We start from the raw sequence: 9,932 nt of genomic DNA, 5'->3' as shown, positions 1-9,932 counted from the left end.
TGAGTTGCTTCTGCATACTTTGACATTTGGGAAAGCAGAAACGGGAGAAACTGATTCTGCATTCTCTGGAATTTTTTTCATTCTTGGCAGTCGAAAATGAAAAGCAGAACTGCATTCTGTGGATCTTTTTTCATTCTGGGCAGTTGAAATCCCTTCCATGAAGGGTTGCCAAACGCAACCTTCCACTCCAAACAAGTCATCCAGTTAAAAAAAATTAGGATTATCTAATAAAAAAAAGTTCTAGGATATGGCCAATAGGTATAGAATTGGACTCACTACTTGATGAAAGATTAAGCTGAAAAAAGGTGCAACACAACTTTTCTACACCTTTTCTTCCAAATGCTTTCCCCCACATTGCAGGAAATGTTGGTGATCCTCACTAGAGCAAATATGCTCACCCTAATAAAAAGAAAAGCTTGCTTTAAGGCACCTCTAATTTACCTTTAGATGGGGTCAAAATGCATAAACATACTTCAAAAGTAAAAAAGCATAAACCTTTTAGGTGAGACTTTATACAGATACTTAAAATGCCGCTTCAAAGGTACTTTCACCTTGCCATATGGAAAAAAGAGTAGATCAAGGGAAAGAGGTAAATAGAAAAGAAGAACGAACTCCGTGAAGAAGATTTATTTGAGGCTAATATGCAAATACATTTGATAGGCAATACAAGAAACACGTGAGTCTCCCATGGCTTTGCCTGTTATCAACTCTCTGCGAGGGATCCTGTCTTCTTCTTTCCTTCCTTTCCCTTGGAACTTGCTTCTTTTGTGTTCTGAACATGGACATAGAAACACCATCTATTAGAAAAGTTTATAATTGGTAGCAATGTGCAAAACAAATTTCTTTTACTTGATACATTGATCGGTATTAACATCAATGCTTCAAAGTTTTAAAAAAGAAAGCTAAAATAAAGATAATTACATGATACATTTGGATTACAAAGATAGGATGGGAAAAAGACAGCCAAGCCAAGGTTTAAATACTTGAAACTTACTGATGATCCAAGCCAACTGACGCTACCCTTGGTGGAGTACTCAATTGAGCTTGAAAAGCTTTGCCTAAATTAGTTTTTGAGTTGAAACTCGATCGAGTTTTCTAGAGTTTTAAGAAAGTAAGAAAGTTACCCTTCAAACCATGCCAAATTTTGGAATTGAGCAAGACTCGAGTTTTTCAAGGGTAGTCCGGTTCTAATTATTAAGAGTGACAATAATGTTCAAGTGTGAATCGACTCAGAAGATAAGAGAGGTATAGCGAGTCATCAACCTATTATCCCCTGGTGTAACTTTGATCCATTGACCGAGAGTCCTTCCACTATGAGTCAGACTCAATAGAATGATCTATCCCTTTTCTATTATGAAGGGGAAAACTGAACTAAGAATTCTCTTTCTTTATCACCAATCAAATCACTGTTCATGACCAAGGATCCAATTTTCTCATCAATCCAATCACAGTTCACATCGTTTTCTTATCTGTTGTGGTTCCATGCAAAAGCAAATAGTCCCACATTGGTAAAGTGATGGGGATGGGGATGGGGCTGGGCTATAAGGGAATGGGCATCCTCCTTCTAACAGCTAGCTTTTAGGGGTGAGTTCTACCCGTTTAAGTTCCCTACAAATGGTATCAGAGCTGGGGCGTGGTAACTTCCGGGAAGATCTCGGTAACCCCGGTGTGCCTCCGAGGACAGTGGAATTCCCTCGGAGAAGATCTCATGGTTCCCACGTTGCCGCCGCGTGGAGGGGCGAGATGATCCACGTTGCTTCCACGTGGAGGGGGAGATTGTTGGGGTTCCATGCAAAAGCAAATAGTCCTACATCGGTAAAGTAATGGGGATGGGGCTGGGTTATAAGGGAATGGGCACCCTCCCTCTAACAGCTAGCTTTTAGGTGTGAGTTCTACCCGTTTAAGTTCCCTACATTATCAATGAACATATCTCTTTATTTGTTGAGAAATTAACCACACAAGACTCTTAGATAATATGGCCGACTAACCCAGTACTCGGTAGTTTTCCAAAATAATGAAAATGATCCCCCTGAGGCCCCAAAGGAGCCTTGGGCCTCAACCTTGTGATTGGGTTCTCCCGCATGATGTTGGCATGATTATATATTCCCCCACCATGGTTTGGTCATCGCCCAAAATCCCCCTGTATGATTCTAACTATTCAGTCGTAAGACTTTCAATTGTTGAACGAGAACCTTGCTTTATTTTTCTTTTTGTATTAGGTAAGGATAAGAAGTGCACTAGAAAGAACCCAAAGAAACCTCATAAAGGAGCGGCCCAGTCTTTTCTAATTGTGGATGTTCAATTGAAGGCTACTGGTTTGGATGGTCGGCACTGTTTGATTGGAACAATTTTGTTATCGTTGATGATCGTCGGTTGGGTCTGGTACATGTTTCTAACCGAGGTTCAAGAGGGTTCTAATAGTCTTATCCCCCAAAAATACCCACTAAATTGTTCCATCAATGACCACAAATAGTGTGTTATTTAAGTGAAAGAAAACCAAACATTGTCAGTAATTTATTGTTCTTTTTTCTACAAAACTCATGGTTTTTCTAGTTATAAAGAAACCCAAGATGGTATCAGATTCCAGTTTCAAATCAATGAAACAAAAGACCTATACAAAAAAGAAAATATAAACACAAAAAATAATCTTCTTTGAAAACTGAAGTTTCTGAACACTTAACAATTTCAACATACAAATCAAGATTCAACTTGAACACCTTTAACAATATAGAAGGCACATGTCTTATCTTATAGAATTAAGCCCTCATCTTTTGTTGAAATATTTAGAAGTAATATGGCAATTTCAGAACACACAACAAACCTATGCTTCAATATACAAAACACAGAGAACCAGTAGAGATAATGAAAACCAGAAAACTGTGAAAAGGGCTGACTTTTCCAGTGATACATACGGATCCCCATAAAAAAACACAGGGGCAAAACGGTAATTCGGAGAAGGTGCAAATTAAACTACCATCACCTACACATGAATTTACAGAAAGAAGGGATAGGGCAAAATCAAGCAAAAAAAAAGGAGCGATTTTAAAGCTAAAAAATGTCTGATGTAAAAGAAGAAAAACCATAAGGGCAAAATGGTCATTTCCGAATTAAACTACCATCACCTCCACATGAATTTACAGAAAGAAGGGATAGGGCAGATTCAGAAAAAGGGATAGGGCAAAATCAAGCAAAAAAAAAAAGAGAGATTTTAAAGCTAAAAAATGGCTGATGTAGAAGAAGAAAAACCATAAGGGCAAAATGGTCATTTCTGAATTAAACTACCATCACCTCTCCACAAAGAAGGGATAGGGCAAAATCAAGCAAAAAAAAAAAAAAGAGATTTTAAAGCTAAAAAATGGCTGATGTAAAAGAAGAAAAACCATAAGGGCAAAATGGTTATTTACGAATTAAACTACCATCACCTCTCCACATGAATTTACAGAAAGAAGGGATAGGGCAGATCCAGAAAAAGGGATAGGGCAAAATCAAGCAAAAAAAGAGAGAGAGATTTTAAAGCTAAAAAATGGCTGATGTAAAAGAAGAAAAACCATAAGGGCAAAATGGTCATTTCCGAATTAAGCTTAGCTAAACCCCATGAATTTACAGAAAGAAAAAGAAGAAGAAGAAGAAGAAGAAGAAGAAGAACAAATAGTACCATGGATTGGCGCGGGGGAGGTTCAAGATCAATCATCCGCATAGACATCTTAGCAATCTCCGAAATCGCACCCTCTCTAACCCCACCCGCATCACTCTCCAGCTCTTCATACGCAGCCTCAAACGCCTCCTGCCAAAATCGAGGCAATCTAATCCTCCTACTATGCGTATAAACATCCCACATGTGCTTCACCACTTTCTCCCTCTCTTCAATTTCCTATAAATCAAAACATGGGTCAAATTTAAAGATCCGATTAGAACTCTATGAAATTGGAGATCCGATTAGACTTACGAGAACATCGAGATCGTCATGGATAGGGGAAGAGAAGTCATCGGTGAGTCCGTTTAGGGATCCAGCGGACCATTTTAAGGTAACGGAGCCTGTGAGCATTGACCAAAAGGCTAGGAGGAGAATTGCTGCTAGGGCCCAGAATTTGTAGCGGATTTTTCCGAAAAGAGATGTTTCGTTAGACGGGGATGACTCTTTCTTTACAGGTAGATCACCGTCTTTCATTTTCAGATCGGGAGAATAACAGATAGAAGGGCAGATTGGTAATTTGAGATCTGTTATCCGCTCTAAGGACTGAGATTTTAATGGCCTTTGGAGAGTGGGATTCTGATAGAGAGAGAGGGATGAGACCAAAATAAGGGACGAGAGAAACCATAAGGGAAATGTTATCAGCACTACTGTATTTTGATGAGGGCACTCCTCACTTTATTAGAAGTAAGGTATGGCCCGCACCATAAGATGATCCTAACCCTAACTCTCTATATATCGGAGGGTTAGGATCAACCTATGGAAATAATTTTTGGGACACAACCTATTCAGGCTGTGGCCCATATAATGGACGGTTTGGATCATCCTATGGTGCGGGTCATACTGTACTCTCATAAAAAATACAGTAGTGCTGATAACGTTTCCCAAAATGAACTCCTGTTTTTCTACCGACTTCGTTTTGGACTCAAATTTATGTCACAACTGTATATCATGGGGCCCACACTATTGGAGGATCCAAACCGTTCATTTAGTGGACCCCAACTTAAATTGGACGTGGCTCCGATTTGTAAATTTGTTTTTTAGATGATTTTATTGGGGGCTGCTAAAATGAACTGGTTGGATAATTCACTAATGTGGGACCCGCTGAGTTTTGTTAGGTGTGATGGCATGAACGTGCGGGCACTAATACAAGCCCTAACTCAACTTGCATTTTATTATGTAAACTATCTCTTAAAGCTTTGCTAAGCAATTTCACGAAAGCCATTTCACGGCTGCCTTTTGCATGTGGGACAATCCACAGAGGTTGACTTTCTGACAACTTTGTCTAATTCATTTAGGGCCTATTTGGATGCCGAGAAGAATTTGATTTGGATTTCTAACATTTAGAGCCCTTTTTGCGTTGTGATTGAGATCCGGATCAAATCATTGGATTTCCAAATCAGTGACTGACAGTGAAAAAAATTAGATTTCCAAATATGCTGTGGAAATAAGTAATTGAAAATCCACAGATCTTGCAGTTTCCTTCACCCTCTTTGCTCCTCAGCCTCTTCGCTCTCGTCTCCCTCTTCTGGATCTATTCATTTTGTATTCAAAACTCAATTCCAAATCCAAATACAAAATATAAGGTATCCAAACGGGCCCTTAATTCATATGAGGTGGGAGATTTTATATCATGTATGCCTGCACCATAGGATGATTCAAACTGTCCATTTGATGAACGTAAACTGGTTGTCCCTGAAAATATATTTACGTCCGATGATTTCAACCCTCCCATCTATAGAGGTTTCCATAATATGCATTTCCTCTATAGCTCGAAGGGCTATGATCATCCTATGGAAATAATTTTTCGGGCACAACCTATATATGTTGTGGCCCATCAAATGGACGGTTTGGATCATCCTATGGTGCAGGCCTGTACAGTACTTTCTAAAAAATGGGACTATAAGGGCTTACGCCTTCTAATTCTCTGAGGTGGTTGCTCCATAATGCAAAACCCAGCTGCGAAACGGCTTTCCGCTAAAGTGCCTAGCAAGTCCCTATTGCCATTCCCAAAAAGCTCAAGATAATTAAAGAAAATACAAGTTAATGAACAAAACATGGAAGTGCCTATGAAGAACTAAAAGTTGCGGAGGAAAAATGTACACCGACCCTATTTTGTAGCCCTGAAGGAACATCTGGTGATGAAATGAAAATTGCTTGGTGAGTGCCAAATCTTCGCCTTAGCAAATGGTTTTTTTTTTTTTTTTCTATTTAAGTTTACTAACAGTAACGACTATTCCCAAATTATTGAAAATCCAATTCATTGCTATGGAGGAAGAACTCTACTCTTGCAAAGATGGTCCCCTGATCTCTAGCTTGAAAGGCTAAAACTTACCACCATTCCCTTGTTTGGGTTCGTTTCCCAGGCCTACATTTGAAGTTTTGGAGCCCTCAAGGATTAAGTAAGATGGCAAGGCTTATAGGGGGCAGCCCATGTATATGGATTCTCCTACTGCAGATACCACCAGAATGCAAAAGACTATGTAGAAGTAAAAGCAAGCAAAGACCTCCCAAACTAAATTCAAAACCATACCTCGAAAGGTATCTATGCTCAATTGGTGGAACATGATTGGAAACCCTCAGCCTGTTCACACTGCTTAGACTTCAGTCACTCCACTGAAAGAGGCAGATTAGCCCCAAAGTTACAAGAAAATGCTAAAAAAATGGTATGGAGAAAAGGCATCAGAAAGAAGGGAAGCAAGGTAGAGAAATAAGATAAGAGCTACAACTCAACGGAGCGGAAGAAAATGAAAACATCCCCGTGAGAGACCCCCTCCAAGCCAACATCCTCATAAGTAATAGCTTCAGATTGTTGGAGAAAACAAAATATCAAGTTGATTAAGAGCCTGGACAAGAAGACTCCAAAGAAGAGAAGAGATAAAGAATCAGCTTCATATGATGAGGAAATTCAAGATGAATCACACTAGGAAGAAAATCAATCATATGAAACAGCCTCAGAGTACCCTGAAGAGAGTGGGGATGAAAAATCAGAAAACTCCTTCAATATCTCAACAAAAGGTACTACAGAAGGTTCCAAAGAACCTCTGAGGAAGAAAGTATCATGGACGAATGAGCGCCATCTAGTCAATTTGATCCGAATCATGGCAGAAGGTTCTTTATGATGGCGTCGGAATCTGGGTCTGCGATCCACGGGATTTGAGAGCAGCGCCGTAAAAACATGGTACTGCCCATATCAGTAGCTTATTCTTCTTGCTAGAAATGCTAGTTTTTATATGGTGACAGCACCTACATTACAAGTATGCATTTTTAAAAGGTTACAATGGGGCCTATATTATATGATGATCCAAACCATTTATTTTTGTGGAGCGAATATCTCATTTCTGACAGTTAATTTTGAGTTCTAAACTGATAATCCGGCTCAAAAGTAAGGCAAATTTCAAATCCAATAATCAATTTGAGCCGCAAAATCAATTCTATAAATCAAATATAATTTTGTGTTCTTAGATATTTCTTTTTGGTAGGTAAGCTAGGGTTTGACGGACCCCTACCAGATCATTTATAAAACAAAAACAAATAAGGGTTAAATCAAATTAACTGCTTTTTGGGTAAGTAAGCTGGGATTGATCCCCTACCTCTACATCAATGAACATAGCCTTGACCATTGAGCTAAGGCTCCGACAAACTCTAAATCAATTAAAAAAGCCTTACTACTTAGCTCTGAGAAACTTAAAGCTAGCAAGTATCGAGAGTTCAAGACCATTCATCCAATAAGACCCATTATTGACTCCTTATAATACAAAGGCCAATTTAAACAGAATTCTAACCATTCAGATGGGAGGGTAGGCCTATTGAAACAATTTGAATAGTATCAGCGTTGCTATTGGGGCATTTGACTAGGGATTTTTTATGTAATACACAGAGGGACATGGCAAGGCTTCGTTCAGATGAATTTTATATGGCTTCGATGAGTTGAATACTAAAAACAGATTCTAAAAACAGCTATGCAGTGATCTAACAACAGGATTTTGGCAATGTAGTAAGTATATTAGCCAAAATCCAGAGTTTCAAAAGGCCCAATAGGCCGAGCGAGCACAGTATAATAGGCAATGCTTAACCATGACACTAAAACCCATTTTGAAATCGTATTAAATCTGTTCAGACACTGGATTGGGTCCCTTGCGAGCACTTTGAAACAAAACATTACATTAGAACACTAGAAATTCAATGTTTTACATGATAAATCAAAGAACTAAATCTTTCTCTATTCCCCGATCAATAGATGAGTTTTTCTTAAGATAGGGATCGTTAATCCTCTAGCTAACCCATCGTTGCTATCATATCATAAAACAAACACCAATTACCTTTAGTTCTTACCATTCTAGCAGCAGAAAACAAAATAGTGGGTTCAAAATCGTCCACATTGATAAGCAAACTACAGCCTGTATTGAGACAAATTTGCTGATCAATCCACTTCAATCAAATAAAAAATAATTAAGCTGCTATCAGAATATAGTTCAAGCAGACTATTGTTCCTCTTTTTTCTTCTATAAGGAGCAAACATTTTCATATTAAATGCTTGCATTTCTTACAGAATCTTAAAGCATCAGGGACTACAGATCCAGTGACCGAAAGTTGCTATCTTGAATAGGGTTCGGCAAACTCAAATGAACACAACCCTGCCGTGAAATCTGTTAGTATAAACACAAAACCCTATATGCTTTGTCTCTATGGCTCTTTAATCAGACTCGATGTTAATAAGTGAAAAGCTATAGTAAGGCTACCCCATTGAAAAGATCCAACCCTACTAAGGCTTGGATATTAGCCCTCATTTAAGATCAACAAAACCAATCCAGAAACACCAGCAAGCATTGACCTTCATGGCAGAACCAATATGAGTATATCTCAACCGGTTTGAGAGAGCCTAACCTATATGACAATTTCTCAGAGGAACACCCTTATCATATCAAGATCCTAAAGACAAGGACCAAGCAGGAATGTCCACCCAAGATCACATTTCAAATCAAGAACCCAGAATTCAGCCTCCACACCAATCAAACCAAAGGAGCCCCCAACTGACCCATGCCCTACTCTGCCCCCCTTGGGGTCATCCAAGTCCTGACTTCGGCCTAACACAAACAACCAAAAACATAAACATTGACCTGCCAAGCAAACAATTAGCCCAGAGTTTTATGTCCACTTGACTATTCTACGACTGCCATGTTACCTCATCATCAGCTCCTTTGGATGTCCCCCTTACAATTGAAACCATGGATGTCTCTCCTCTAGTAGAACCCCAAACATATCCTCAAACCAACCTTACCATTGCTAATTCGATGACTCATCATATCCCAACCCATTTCCCTACTCATCAAACTCCCAAGGAGGCCCAAGGAAGCCAAGATGACCTTCCCAGGGAAGTCAAGAGGCTTCACGGTAGGGTTGGGTCTTTTCAATGAAAGATTTTAGGTAATCCCTGAAATGGCAAAAGAGGCTTCATTCAGACTATCTACGGGCAGAGACATAGCAGCCTCTATGTAATCCCTGAAATGGCAAAAGAGGATTCATTCAGACCTATGAAGCACGAGTATGGGTACGACACGACACGGGTACGTGGGTACGTGATTTTCCAAAAAAACCGGGTGCGGGAACGTTCGGGTACGCCGAATATAATAATATATTTTAATATTTTATTGTATATTTATAAAAATTAAAAAATAATAATTGGAGAGTAATCAAATAACAATAACATCACCGAAATGAAAAATTCTAATATTACTCTTAATTTCATAAGTGATTAAGTTCCATATTTCATAACATGAGGCATCAATACATCATTCATTAGAAAAAAAGTCTGTCGCCAGTGTGTTGATCAGTGCCTGACAAGATGAATAATTTTTAGAGACCAAATTATGAGATTTTTTATACCGGACTTTTGGGATTTAATAATGTTTGGACATGATAGATTTTATAAATTTTTAAAATTTGAAAAATAATCAACCGTTTGGAAGTTAAGAAAGTTAAAATTTTGACCCGACCCTTTTTCTTCGGATTTTGTACTAGAACAGGAGAATTGACTTTTTTCCTTTTAGATTTGGGTCTCGAAACTATTTTTAATAAATCCAAATGAGGGGTATTCCGTTATTTACATGTAAATCTTAAGTACCATTTACTTAAATGATTTACATGTAAATACTGAGTACAGGAGAGGAGGGAGAAGAAGCACAGGAAGGATTTACACCAAATAGGAGAAGCATGAGGTGTCGGTAGGGGTGTCAATTTT

At 38.7% G+C, this 9,932-nt stretch overlaps 1 protein-coding gene across 1 annotated transcript; it reads right to left on the bottom strand.

Annotated features, from left to right (window-relative positions):
* Positions 1–450: 450 nt before the first annotated feature.
* LOC143851266 (uncharacterized) lies at positions 451–4,328 on the bottom strand. The gene is made up of 3 exons (XM_077360621.1): positions 3,947–4,328; positions 3,656–3,871; positions 451–772 (listed from the first exon to the last, which is right to left on the bottom strand). Exons 1-3 carry the CDS (start codon positions 4,166–4,168, stop codon positions 704–706), a joined length of 507 nt encoding a protein of 168 aa, XP_077216736.1. The 5' UTR covers positions 4,169–4,328; the 3' UTR covers positions 451–703.
* Positions 4,329–9,932: the final 5,604 nt, after the last annotated feature.

This window comes from Tasmannia lanceolata, unplaced genomic scaffold (genome assembly GCF_043159265.1).
Source record: "Tasmannia lanceolata isolate RefF3 unplaced genomic scaffold, GAP_Taslan_0.1 ptg000018l, whole genome shotgun sequence".
Taxonomy (NCBI): domain Eukaryota; kingdom Viridiplantae; phylum Streptophyta; class Magnoliopsida; order Canellales; family Winteraceae; genus Tasmannia; species Tasmannia lanceolata.
The sequence above is the reverse complement of the archived record's forward strand: the minus strand, read 5'-3'. Positions and strand labels throughout refer to the sequence as shown.